At 44.1% G+C, this 14,614-nt stretch overlaps 1 protein-coding gene across 2 annotated transcripts in view; it reads right to left on the minus strand.

Annotated features, from left to right (window-relative positions):
* Window positions 1-14,614, minus strand: part of cep120 (centrosomal protein 120) — a 39,958-nt gene that overhangs the window by 23,838 nt on the left and 1,506 nt on the right. For both annotated transcript variants that reach the window (XM_057853157.1, XM_057853156.1), the window contains exons 2-6: window positions 6,331-6,487; window positions 5,897-6,005; window positions 5,683-5,824; window positions 822-988; window positions 318-743 (exon numbers count right to left, since the gene is read on the minus strand). In XM_057853157.1, the coding sequence (XP_057709140.1) occupies window positions 318-743; window positions 822-988; window positions 5,683-5,824; window positions 5,897-6,005; window positions 6,331-6,487 (1,001 nt within the window). The remainder of the gene's footprint in view (window positions 1-317; window positions 744-821; window positions 989-5,682; window positions 5,825-5,896; window positions 6,006-6,330; window positions 6,488-14,614) is intronic.

Consider the following 14,614-nt stretch of genomic DNA (forward strand, 5'->3'; position numbering starts at 1 on the left):
TATATACATTAAAAAAAGGCATGTCCGATATTTTTTTGCCAATTCCGATACTTTGAAAATGACGTTATCTATACCAAGAGGTTCCCACTCCTATTGGTAAGGGTAACAAAAGGTATTTTCATGCTTATCCAGTGAATTGAAATGAGTTCATCACTAGTAGACGTGCCATCCATTTGAAGTGGGCGGGCCGGCAGCAAGTGAACAAATGTTCATTCGCTCACAAACTACGGTGAAATTCACAAAAGGATAAAAAGAGCCACATGATTGGACGTCTATCATCAAAAATGGCACCAACAGAGTTAATGAGTCATGTCAACCTGGAGCTGCGCTGGGCCATCCTCACGACGTAGCGTCACGGCCACGCTGACATTAGGCTGCAGGTCGGCGGGTAGCGGCGGTAGCGTGCGCTCAAAGCGGGCGGGCGGCTGCAGCGCAAACACGCCCTCGACCGTAGCCGCCTCTTCAAGGTTCTCGGCGAGCCCAGCCAGCCTGGCGAGGGCCACGTCCGCGGTGCCGAGCGAGTACGTGCCACAGCATAGGTGGATCTGCAAAGTCGGCTGCTGTGAAAAGAAGGTGCGCAAGAAGCATTCGCTGCTGCGGACGCGCACAGAAGCACGTTCGGGCTGGAAGTCCGGCTTCAAGAGGTTCTGGAAGGGTTTGCTGGTAATGTCGTTGCCCAGCAGCGTGTAGAAGAAGAAGAAGCCGGCTTCCTCTGATGACAGCTTTAACGTGTTGGGGATCAACTGCACACATGCACACAAACTCAAAATCACGCACTGAGTTCACTACTCAAACAACCGCAAGAGTCGTGTTATTCTCACATGTTCCAGTTTGGTGGCAAACGCGACCGTGACGGACAGCACAAACATGGCAGTAGCGTCTTCTTCAGGTCCCACCTGATAGTACCCATGCTCAGGCACCAGAACTGCCACCAGGTTTTCTGAGAGGGGCTGTGGGGGTGGGGGTGGAGGTGGTTCTGCGCGGGGCGCTGGAGAGTGGGAGATGTGGCAGAGGAACGTTCAAAGACAAAATCACATAAGAAGACTTAAGTTCTTAGTACTTGTCCGAGCTGAACGATTAAACACATTGACGTTGAGGTTTATACTGCCACGATTATCCAATCTCATTAAGATTAAAATATATATATATATATATTTTACCACTCTCTTATGTGTGTTAGAGATTGACTGATATGGGATTTAGTAACATTTATCCCATTAAACTGGCCCGATATATCGGCTGGCCAATATATCGGTCAACCTTCATGTGAAAAATCTTAACCCAAACAGTGAACATACCAGTTATCCTATAATATCAGCTATATATCGGTGATACGTCGGTTGATCTTGAATCAACACCGTATATCGGTTGACCATTATTGAAATATCATCACCCAAACAAAGAAGATAACAATTATACTATTCTATCAGTTATATATTAGTCGATCTTGAAAAAAAGAGCATATATTCAGATCAGTTGACCTTCATGAGAAAGCTTCTTACCTAAACATTGAACATAACAGTTATCCGACTGGATCGGCTCTATACTGGCTAATAATAGGCGATCTAGAAAAAGACCATATATCAGCCGGCCAATATATCGGTCAACCTTCAAGAGAAAGCTGAGCAGTGAACACAAACAGTTATCCGATTATATCAGCTATATATCAGCCGATGGCCAATCTAGGAAAAAACTACCTCCTATAGAAGACAATGGAACTGATCACTCTCCACAGTTTGGCATTCAGTCAATCAGTAACAATAGAAAACAAGCTGCATTAAATTTTCATGTAAAAAACAGCAACACAAAGCCCTCCTGGGACTTCTTGTCAGGGGGCAGTGCCGCGGCGTGCTTTGCGTTTGTGGTCATTTTATGTATTATGTGTTGTTTTAGCATTATTTTATATTTGATTTGATATGAGCGTGGTGTCCGCGTCCTCGACAATACGGCCGTAGAATGTCTACGATCTCGCCAGTCCTCCTCCGTTCGTCAATCTGTATCAGCTGACAATTTTTATGATTGTAACATCGCCAATCACTAGCTTTGTCAGGTTTTTAATTATTTAATTCAGAAGTTGCCTTCACAACATGCCTGCTGCCCCCCGCAGCTGACGCCCAACAATAAAGCATGAAAAGTGAAAGTAAAAACTCTATTACACTCTCTCACTATGAGAGAATGACCTCAGGTTTCCCTTGCCCGGACGCGGGTTACCAGGGCCCCCCTCTGGAGCCAAGCCTGGAGGTGGGGCTCGAAGGCAAGCGTCTGGTGGCCGAGCCTGTCCCCATGGGGCCCGGCCGGGCACAGCCTGAAAAGGCAACGTGGGTTACCCTTCCCATGGGCTCACCACCTGTGGGAGGGGCCAAAGGGGTCGAGTGCGTAGTGAGTTGGGCGGCAGCCAAAGGCGGGGGCCTTGGCGGTCAGATCCCCAGCTGCATAAGCTAACTCTTGGGACATGGAATGTCACTTCTCTGGCAGGGAAGGAGCCCGAGCTGGTGTGTGAGGCAGAGAAGTTCGACTAGATATAGTCAGACTCTCCTCCACACACAGCTTGGGTTCTGGTACCAATCCTCAAGAGGGGTTGGACTCTCTTCCACTCTGGAGTTGCCCAAGGTGAGAGGCGCCGAGCAGGTGTGGGCATTCTTATTGCCCCCCGGCTTGGCGCCTGTACGTAGACGAGAGGGTAGCTTCCCTCCGCCTTCGGGTGGGTGGACGGGTTCTGACTGTTGTTTGCGCTTATGCACTGAACAGCAGCTCAAAGTACCCACCCTTTTTGGAGTCCTTGGAGGGTGTGCTGGAGACCGCCTCCTCTGGGGACTCCCTCATTCTCCTGGGGGACTTCAATGCTCACGTGGGCAATGACGGTGAGACCTGGAGGTGCGTGATTGGGAGGAACGGCCCCCCCCGATCAGAACCCGAGTGGTGTTCTGTAGAGCTGTCCCGACTAGTCGACATAGTCGACGTCATCGATGACGTAAATCCGTCGACGAGCACAACATCCCGCCGACGGTTAATGAAGGGTTAAAAAAATATATGCGTGGATAGTTAGAATGTCGGATGCTCTGTTTGCAAGCGGGGAAAGCGGCACAAAGCCAAAAAAAGCGCACCAGAGTGTCCAAAACATTGACTTATTTCAAAGAAATAAAGGAGAGTACACTCTTCTGTCCTGTCTCTTCAGTGCCAAGCTTGGCTGCACTTCGGCCGTGAATAAACACCTCAAGCGCCTTCACGCAGTTTGTAATTTTTTTTTTTTTTCTTTTCATTTTTTGTACACAAGAGGGTGCTGTCGCCTTACTAAATAATAATGTTTCATTGACAATGGGCCTATAGACCCTACCCACGTGACGTCACAACTCCACCCTCCTGACTGGTGCCGCCCAATTGTCCGTCAACACATCGTGTTTACCTGTTACGGCTACGTACATTCCTCCTATTTACGGCGTGTTTTTCTGCTCGTTAACATTAATAATCAAAATGGTGAAGGCGTGTGTGGCGGTCGGTTGCAATAACAGAGAAGATAGACGGAGAGACTTGAAGTTCTACCGGATTCCGAGAGACCCGGAGAGGGGAGAGCGAGATGGGCTGCTGCAATTCGACGAGAAAACTGGGCTCCAAACGATTACCACAGATTATGTAGTAGTCATTTTATATCTGGTAATCGCCGACAACATACTCGTATGTATGTAGTAAGAGTGCTATCGCTAAACCATATAAACATTAAAAGCCCTAGCTCCATTGACAAATGACATGAAATACATTAGACTTGACAGTGGATGTTAGCAAGAACAAAAGATTTTGAATTGAAAATTTCGTAACTCACCTTTCCAAGCACAAGATAGATTCCTGCCGAATTTTCGTGGACGAGGACCTGTTTCACCCAACCAGCAACGAAGTATTTATAAGCCTCCAAGCTCTTAAAGTTTTTCAAACTTTCGTGAGAATAGGCTGATTTTGTGTGGACAAGATAGTTGTAAATATCAAGGTAGCTAGCAGATGTCAGGCAAATACGGCGAAGACAGCGGGTCGAGAAACCTCGATTTAGGCATCAAATATGGATCCGGCGAATGGATAAACTGAAGCTTTTCCACATTACGCCTTTTATGCAACGCATCCAGTGAGTTTACGGCATCCGAAAGCACCGGGTCTTCCATGAAATGCATTATAAATTGCTCGATCAATTGAGACCATTGATAATACAGACACAAAATGACGGACAAGGGGGCGGAACAATACAGTGATCACGTGATTTTGTGACGTCGGTGGGTAGGGTCTATAAGTGCTATTAGTATTGTTTTTAATGCTAATTGAAAGGTTTATTTCATGTTATGGTTTATTTGATGGTATAGAAAATTATATAAGGTTAAAAGGTCATAAATATATACAGTATATACAGTGATTGCACTCAAGGGAGAGATTGTCAATGATAAGGTAATAAGGTAAAGGCAATTCATATAGGCAATTCACTGATATATAAATAAGGTTTAAAAGGAAAAAGGTGAAAAGTTTTTGTTAATTTCTAATTGTGTTGCTTTATTTGTGTGCACCGTAGTTCTTACGGTGTGTTTACATCAAGGATGGAATAAAAGTTGTAAACCATCAGTTTAAGAGACCCTCTTTTCAATCGGGATGCTACACTAGTTAATTCTATCAGCATTTGAACTCATTGTTTATTTGTGATTTATTATTGTTATTTACGTGTTTATTTGTACTTTAATAAATGATTTGAGTGTTCCAATATGTTTTTTGTGAATTGATAAGCGTCAACAAAAATTTCATTGCTAAATTAGTAAAAAAAAAAAAAAATAAATAAATAAATAAAATGTAATTATTAGATTCGTCGACTAATCGTAAAAATAGTCGGCTGACTAATCGGGAGAAAATTAGTCGTTTGGGACAGCCCTAGTGTTCTGTTATTGGACTTCTGTGCTCGTCACGGTTTGTCCATAACAATCACCATGTTCAAACATAAGGGTGTCCATATGTGCACTTGGCACCAGGACACCCTAGGCCGCAGTTTGATGATCGATTTTGTAATCGTGTCATGGGACTTGCGGCCGCATGTTTTGGACACTCAGGTGAAGAGAGGGGCGAAGCTGTCAACTGATCACCACCTGGTGGTGTGTTGGCTCCGATGGCGGGGGAAGATGCTGGCCAGACCTGGCAGGCCCAAACGTATTGTGAGGGTCTGCTGGGAACGTCTGACAGAATCCCGTGTCAGAAAGAGTTTCAACACCCACCTCCGGCAGGACTTCTCGCTTGTCCCGGGGAAGGTGGGGGACATTGAGTCCGAGTGGGCCATGTTCCGCACCTCCATTGATGAGGCAGCCGATCGGCACTCTGGCCGTAAGGTTGTTGGTGCCTGTCGTGGCAGCAATCCCTGAACCCGCTGGTGGACACCAGCGGTAAGGGATGCAGTCAAGCTGAAGAAGGAAGCCTATCGTGCCTTTTTGGCCTGTGGGACTCCGGAGGCAGCTGACAGGTGCCGGCTGACCAACCGGACTGCAGCTACAGTGGTCACCGAGGCAAAAACTCGGACATGAGAGGAGTTCGGCGAGGCCCCGCCTGAAAGGTTCCTAATCTAATCCAATGTACTTTTTTGTCGGTACCGGACCATAACGAAGCCATTAAAAGTGAACGATGCTTAAAGTAAAGCACATAAAGACAAGACAAGACTGGAAGCTGCACCTTTTTGGGCCTTCTTGTCCTTTATTCCATCGGTATTGGTCACCTGCTCAGACTTACGGGCGTTCTCAAGCACCATGCTGAGCAGCAGCGACGGCTTCTTCTTCGTATATTTGCTGCTCAGCAGCGTGTACCAGCGAGGATCCTGGCGACATGCGAAAGGAAATTTAACTTAAAGATGTAGCGCAACAAATCACCACCTCTCCGGCTAACACACCTGAGGGACTTCCGACACGGAATTGAGGTTCAGCAGGATGTAGCCCACACTCTCCCTACCGCTGGTGTCGACGGCAAAGCACAGGAGCTTGATGGAGGTCCTTTGCAGTCTGTTAACACACGGCGTGAGTATAAGCATGATTTGCTCATAAATGGTCAAATTTATAATGTTATTATAATGGCAATATAATCAAGCAAAAAATAATTTTAGTACAGCTGTCTACTTATTCTGTGTCCACCCAATTTCAAAACAACTGAATGGAAACAGCAGAAACATCAACTTTTTTTGTGTTGGACATCTTTGACACTAGGTTGACATTGACCATGATGCCTTGGCATTTCCAAAGTTGTGAAACAAAAGAACATATGTGGTGAATATTCAATAATTTGGTGCCAACTTGTTCATGTGAGGAGCGAGAAAAGTATTACAAACACCTGTGCAGCTGGAGCGTATGGCGGTCCATCTCCCAGGCCAGCTCGGTGTTGAAATGCGGCTTGTCCAGGTGTTCCACAGAGGCGGTGCTCAGCTGCTCACCATCGAAGCTCGCCTGAACCTCCAGGCCGAGCCGAGGGCACTTAGGAAAGTCGCGACCTGCGCACAACGGCAAAAATAATAACTATGAATTCCTCTGAATCGTCTGAACCCCAAATCATTAGAGATTCTTACTTTCCTGAATAAAAATTGGTGATGGAAAACTAAACTCTGCCATCAATAAAAAATACATATGCAACACCAGATCAAAACAATTTTATTTTAGCTTTATTATACTCATTTACTGACTTCATTTGAAAAATACCAACCATATATTTAGAACATATCCACATATAAATAATACAAGGCCTTTGATAATTTTAGAAGTCGTTGAATCGTCACTGGACAATGAGGCAGAGAATGTCATCCAAGTAACATTGTACTCCTCGCAATCCACTCTAAATTTGACCCATAGCCCATTGAAACAGAGCAGGAGCAGACGTGATGCCAAAAGGTAATGTTCAATATCTGAAAGAGCTCCTTGTGCGTGCTCATTGTCAGCCACTCCCGTGATCCTTTGTCCACATGCATCTGCAGATAAGCTTGGTTCAAATCAATTTTGCTGAATTTTTGACCCCCCCTGCTTAGACTTGCAAATAAATCATCGATCAATGGAAGCGGGTACTGCTCCGCAGAAAGCACAGGATTCAAAGTCAATTTAAAATCTCCACATGTGCAAATTTCACCATTCTTTTTCAGAACCGGCACAATTGGTGTGGCGCTAGTGGTGACTGGTTCCAAAACACCACTTTTGACCAACGGATCCAGGTCAGCTTCAACTTTGTCCCGAATTGCATAAGTCACTGTCCTCGCCTTCATAAACACCGTTTTGCTTCCTGGTTTAATGTGCAATTTCACCGTAATGTCCGTCATACTGCCCAATTCCTCACGGAAAACCTCTTCATTCTTTTCCAGGATGACTTGTAGTTGTGAAGAACCGTCTGACAGCCGCCAAACTTTTGCAAATTTAAAAGAAGTGTATTCAACCACAGCTGTCCCATGATGGAAGCAAAATTCCCTTCTGTGACGTAGACTGAAAGTTTGGCAGTTTGCTCATTGCATTGCAGTAATATGTCAGTCATTCTTTTCATGTGCTCTTCGTGTCCAGTGTACGCTTTGAATACAGTGTCTGATGGTCTTAAATGGAAGGTGTCTCATACAGTGCTGGCCAAAAGTATTGGCACCCCTGGAATTCTGTCAGATAATACTCAATTTCTCCCAGAAAATGATCGCAATTAGAAATGCTTTGGTAGTAATATCTTCATCTATTTTGCTTGCAATTAAAAAAAACAAAAGAGAATAGAAAAAAAAAAGATCATTTACACAAAACTCCAAAAATGGGCTGGACAAAAGTATTGGCACCCTTTGAAAAATCATCTGATGCTTCTCTAATTTGTGTAATTAACAGCACCTGTTACTTACCCGTGGCACATAACAGGTGGTGGCAATAACTAAATCACACTTACAGCCAGTTGAAATGGATTAAAGTTGACTCAACCTCTGTCCTGTGTCCTTGTGTGTACCACATTGAGCATGGAGAAAAGAAAGAAGCCCAAAGAACTGTCTGAGGACTTGAGAAGCAAAATTGTGAGTAAGCATGGGCAATCTCAAGGCTAAAAGACCTGAATGTTCCTGTGTCTACCATGCGCAGTGACATCAATAAGTGTAAACCCATGGAAATGTGGCTAACCTCCCCTAGATGTGGACGGAAAATAAATATTGATGAGAGATTTCAATGGAAGATTGTACGGATAGTGGATAGAGAACATCGACTAACATCCAAACAAGTTCAAGCTGTCCTGCAGTCTGATGGTACAACAGTGTCAACCCGTACTATCCGTCGGCATCTGAATGAAAAGGGACTCTATGGTAGGATACCCAGGAAGACCCAACTTCTAACCCAGAGACCTAAAAAAGCCAGGCTGCAGTTTGCCAAAACTTACAGTTGTGGTCAAAAGTTTACATACACTTGTGAAGAACATAATGTCATGGCTCTCTTGGGTTTCCAGTTATTTCTACAACTCTGATTTTTCTCCGATAGAGTGATTGGAACAGATACTTCTTTGTCACAAAAAACATTCATGAAGTTTGGTTCTTTTATGACTTTATTATGGGTTAACAGAAAAAGTGATCAAATCTGCTGGGTCAAAAATATACATACAGCAACACGAATTAGCAATTTCTTGTGAGTGATTATTGACTTGAACAATCATTGACTTGAACAAGTCAGGAAGTCATTTGGAGCCATTTCAAAGCAGCTGCAGGTCCCAAGAGCAACAGTGCAAGCAATTGTTTGTAAGTATAAAGTGCATGGCACTGTTTTGTCACTGCCGCGATCAGGAAGAAAACTCAAGCTATCACCTGCTGCTGAGAGAAAATTGGTCAGGAGGGTGAAGATTCAACCGAGAATCACCAAAAAGCAGATCTGCCAAGAATTAGAAGCTGCTGGAACACAGGTGTCAGTGTCCACAGTCAAGCATGTTTTGCATCTCCGTGGACTGAGAGGCTGCCGTGCAAGAAGGAAGCCCTTGCTCCAAAAGCGGCACCTTAAGGCTCGACTGAAGTTTGCTGCTGATCACATGGACAAAGATAAGACCTCCTGGAGGAAAGTTCTGTGGTCAGACGAAACAAAAATCGAGCTGTTTGGCCACAATGCCCAGCAATATGTTTGGAGGAGAAAAGGTGAGGCCTTTAACCCCAAGTACACCATGCCTACCATCAAGCATGGTGGTGTTAGTATTACAGTATGCTGTGGGGCTGTTTTGCTCACAATGGAACTGGTGCTTTACAGAGAGTAAATGGTATAATGAAGAAGCAGGATTACCTTCAAATTCTTCAAGATAACCTAACGTCATCAGCCCGAAGATTGGGTCTTGGGCGCAGTTGGGTGTTCCAACAGGACAATGACCCCAAACACACATCAAAAGTGGTAATGGAATGGCTAAATCAGGCTAGAATTAAGGTTTTTGAATGGCCTTCCCAAAGTCCCATTGAGAACTTGTGGACAATGCTGAAGAAACAAGTCCATGTCTGAAAGCCTTTAAATTTAACTGAACTGCACCAATTCTGTCAAGAGGAGTGGTCAAAGATTCAACCAGAAGCTTGCCAGAAGCTTGTGGATGGCTACCAAAAGCGCCCAATTGAAGTGAAAATGGCCAAGGAACATGTTACCAAATATTAGCGCTGCTGTATGTATATTTTTGACCCAGCAGATTTCATCACTTTTTTCTGTTCACCCATAATAAAGTCATAAAAGAACCAAACTTCATGAATGTTTTTTGTGACAAAGAAGTATCTGTTCCAATCACTCTATCACAGAAAAATCAGAGTTGTAGAAATAACTGGAAACTCAAGAGAGCCATGACATTATGTTCTTCACAAGTGTATGTAAACTTTTGACCACAACTGTACATACCCAAGAAAGCCAAAATTGTTTTGGAAGAATGTTCTCTGGTCAGATGAGACAAAAGTAGAGCTTTTGGGAAAAGTAAGAGTTTACAGGGGGAAAAAAACAAGGCCTTCAAAGATAAGAACACGGTCCCCACAGTCAAACATGGCGGAGGTTCCGTAATGTTTTGGGGTTGCTTTGCTACCTCTGTCACTGGACTGCTTGACCGTGTGCATGGCATTATGAAGTCTGAAGATTACCAACAAATTTTGTAGCATAATGTAGGGCCCAGTGTGAGAAAGCTGGGTCTCCCTCAGAGATTATTGGATCAGGACATTAACCAAAAACACACTTCAAACCCTAAAAAAGGGTTTGAGAGAAAGCACTGGAGACTTCGATAGTGGCCAGCAGTGTCCCATAGAACACCTGCGGAGAGATCTGAAAATGGCAGTTTGAAGAAGGCACCCTTCAAATCTCAGAAACCTGGAGCAGTTGGCCAAAGAAGAATAGTCTAAAATTCCAGCAGAGCATTGTAAGAAACTCACTGATGGATACCGGAAGCGGTTGTTCGCAGTTATTTTGTCTAAAAGGTTGCGCTGAGGATGAATGTTCTGCTGAGGGTGCCAATATTTTTGTCCAGCCCATTTTTGGAGTTTTGTGTTAAATGATAATGATTTATTTTTTTCCCCATTTCTTTTGTGTTTTTTGATTGCAAGCAAAAGAAATGACGATATTATTAACAAAGCATTTGTAATTACAATCATTTTCTGGGAGAAATTGAGCATTATCTGACAGAATTGCAGGGGTGCCAATACTTTTGGCCAGCACTGTACACTGTTTATAGACCTGGTAAGGACACAAGCGATGCCTTTGACCCAGTGTCTACTCAGTTTCACACTTATTTCAAGGCTTTCTTTAATGTCAATCCACTTTCTGTTATTAGCTTCTTTTGTTATTTCTGATTTCTCCTGTGAAATCGGAATCTCTCTGAAATTACAAGGGGCTTTGGTGTATAGTATTGCGTGGCACGGCCAGACTGTCCTCCCTGTATTTTTTCCAAACACTGAGAGAATAGTCTGGGACCCAGCCCATTAACGGCCTCTCGAGCAAGTACAAAATCAATCGTCAAATCAGATTCGTTTATTTGCGTGACGTGTTCTTAACGAGCAACGTCACTCTTCCGCGTCGGAAGTCGTCTCCACAACAACACAGATGGCGAACAGCAGAGCCGAGAATATGTTCCAATCCACGGTAAAATCAGTTTTAAATTACCAAAAAACACATCGACACGAGTCATTGACAACAGCCTGTCTCGCGCTAGCCATTTTGAATAAACTCCGCTCTCCTCTTATGTTTACTTCCGCGCGCAAGTCCCTCGTCGCGTTTCTAACGTCACATCCGCTCGTCACTGATTGGTTCACTCCGCTGTCTGTTTGCTGTGGCTTGCTCCGCCCTGGAAATTTAATCCGCTTAATGGTGGCCAGACTCAATAGCTGGAACAGCAGTGAGTCTGGAGTACCAGGCTATGTTTAGTACGCATTAAGAGTTTCCACAATCTCCCAGTACGTTTTGCTGCCAGGTTTATCAGGTTGAAGCAAGTTTCTCAGTCTTTGGACTAGGAGTGGGAACCTCTTGGTACCTCACGATACGATACAAAGTTCACGATAATGATGATCTGACAATACGATACGATACGATACAAAGTTCACGATAATGATGATCTGACAATACGATACGATACGATACAAAGTTCACGATAATGATGATCTGACAATACGATACGATACGATACAAAGTTCACGATAATGATGATCTGACAATACGATTATCGATAGATTGTAGAATATCCTAGAATGATTTCCTGACCAAATTAATAAACAGAAAAGCTTCTACTGTGAATTGGAATGAGTTTATCATTAGTAGACATCCAATCCATTTGAACTGGGAGGGTGGCAGCGAATGAACGAATCCCTCCCACTTCAAACGGATTGAACGTCTATGGCTGGTAGTGGCAGCCAATGAGGCAATTTTGGGCCATTTAAGGTAATTTACCTGTTCATTTTCAGTTACTTCCTGTTGATTTTGGGGTATTTTATGGGTCTCTTCCTGTTTATTTTGAGTTACAGAACAGGAAATGACCTGGGAATCATCCAAATGAATAGGCAGTGACTCAAACTCAACCGAAAATGACCTGTAAATGCCCTAAAATGAACAGCAAGTGACCTGTAAATGCCCTGAAAATCGGACAGAATGACTGTGAATGTGCTGGTTTCGAATGAACAAACGTTCCCAGTCTAAATGGATTGGGTGTCGAGCACCGTCAATGCAGCCTTAAGCCTGTTATGCTCCCGCGTTGCAGTGACGGCGCAGCGACTACGGCGGTGGTTCTCCGGCCAGGTGAAGCGTTGCTCTGTAATTCACCGCCAAGCCACTAGAGGGGTGTCGTGTTATTTTTGTATGGTTTTGGGGCATGCTTGTTGACTTCCTCTTGTGTAGTTTAACGGAGAAAAAATAAACAATGCAAGATGGAATGCTTGAATGTGGATCTTCAGCTCATCAACATTGAATAAATGTTGATCATACAAATGTTGAGGCACAGGTGACGCAGAAGACTGTTTCAAGGCGGTCCATCAAACTTTTGATGCCGCATAGTGTTCTTCTAGCCTCGGGTGAAACCAGCTACCTGTGGCGGCTAGCTTCAAACTGGCGTCGAGCACTGCGTCCAGCGTTTTGTCCGAGGTCTGCAAAGCCCTCCAGCCCGATTTGTTTGCCGTGTCCTACAACCAGCCAGTGGGAAGCCATAGCAGATTTCTGGCGTCTATGGAACTTCCCAAACTGCGTTGGGAGCCTTGATGTTAACGTTATCATAAAAAGCACCGAGGCACTCACAATCAGTGATGATGTGATGTGTGGTGTGTGAACTGTCTGTTATTGAAAATTAAAGATCAAAACAACTCTTTTGACCCCAAACGTGTGCTTTATTCTTCATATACTTGAAGTGTGACAAGTAAGTAAGTCATAGACTCACAGCAAACATATGTACACAATAAATGATGAAGTGCACCAACCAAAAATACGACATAAAGTGATAAAAAGCTGGCAGTTTTTGGCCGACTGGGTCACCGCTTCGTGTGGCCACTAGATTCCGAACACACACCTCTCGGTGGTTCTTCCATTTATTTTATTCAATCGCTGACCTCGCCATTTGGCAAAATTTATGATGTCTTGACGAGACTTGCTCTTCGATGATACTCCCGTCCAGAGGTTGCGCTAGACTTTTTCGTTGTCTGTCATTTTGACTGACAGGGTCATAAAAATCCGGTCATAATCTATTTTTACCCCTCACTTAAATTTTTAAAATCATGATAATGACATTGTGGTGACCCTTTGTTTGGCATAATTCACCTTCCGTACTTGTGTGTCCATTTGGCCGAGCGCGTTACCGGCTACGACACAGTCACGTGACAGAGACACTTAAGAGCTGCGCGCGTTCCGGCTTGAATAGAGAGTTCACAGAAAGCAGCAGAGCTACAGCGGCTGGACACAGCAATTCGAGCTAACAAGACTCTTAACATTGCATACCGCTTCAACATATTCAATAGTATTTAGTTTTCATTCATTTTATATTAATATTCTGACCGAACAAGCTTAACAGAGAATCCACACCGTGCCATCACACATCAAGCAGATGAATATGTAACTTTTTCTCTGCAGTGACAAAAACAGCTGTGGCCCCAGTAGGTAGGCTACATATGGAACAATGAAATTAACAGTTCACCTGTTGTGGCCTGAACGCAGTCTCACACTTTCCTCCTGGTGCGCATGGACTTGAATTGCGTGCCCGCTTGTGCAGTCCCTCTTTTTGCAACTCTTTTATCAACACCATCGTCGTTTTGGGGCTTTTTGAAGAAACTTCGGACACTCAGTTGCCATGACATTTTTCAGAGTAAGGCCAACGACGTCATGCATCAAGAGAGACAATAGCTAATTAATATGCTCACTCGCCACCCTGTGGTCTGGGGTGTGAATTGCAACCTGTCAAAATGACAGATGGACTTTTTTCCGTCACCGTTTTAAAAAAATCGGTCAACGACGGAAAATATTCGGTTAAGGCGACCCCTGCTCCCGTCGGCTTGGTCCATTTTTGCGTCTAGAAAAATAATGTTTTACAATGGCGGTGATTTCGCGCTGAACCGGAAACAACAGTCTGAGCGAACCAATCACAGTCCATTTCCGCCACGTCATATGCGTTGACGTGACACTTGGGTTTGAAAAATCAATAGGACCACGTCAGGCTACGACGCAGGGTCGTAAATCGGGTCTTCCTTGATGGCGCAGGTCTAGGGTTGCCACCTTTCAGAAATAAGAAATACGGGACGCCCCCACACTCGCGCCCAAAGCTGTACAGGCAGAGAAAAAAAGGGACATCCCAAAAACTCCTAAAATGCATAGAAATGTATCCATTTATATTCCGAATTAGTTCGATACAGAACGCAACATTTAATTCCCAATTTCGGATTGTTCCTTAATTTAAGGGACAGGTGGCAACCCTACGCAGGTCTGACGCGGAAGTATAACTCTGCCTTTAGAGTTAACTGAGACACTACTGTGGTGGAAAGTTTTGGTAGCAACTTGTTTGTTCATTTTTATTTTTTTTTTAGACATTGACACCTTTTCAACTTGATATCTTGATTCTTGGCAGGAGCATATCGATAACCTTTTGGGATACAAAGTATCACGATATATCACCATTTCGATATTGTGTCACACCCCTACTTTGGACCACGAAATAGCCAAAC

This window comes from Corythoichthys intestinalis, chromosome 12 (genome assembly GCF_030265065.1).
Source record: "Corythoichthys intestinalis isolate RoL2023-P3 chromosome 12, ASM3026506v1, whole genome shotgun sequence".
Taxonomy (NCBI): Eukaryota; Metazoa; Chordata; class Actinopteri; order Syngnathiformes; family Syngnathidae; genus Corythoichthys; species Corythoichthys intestinalis.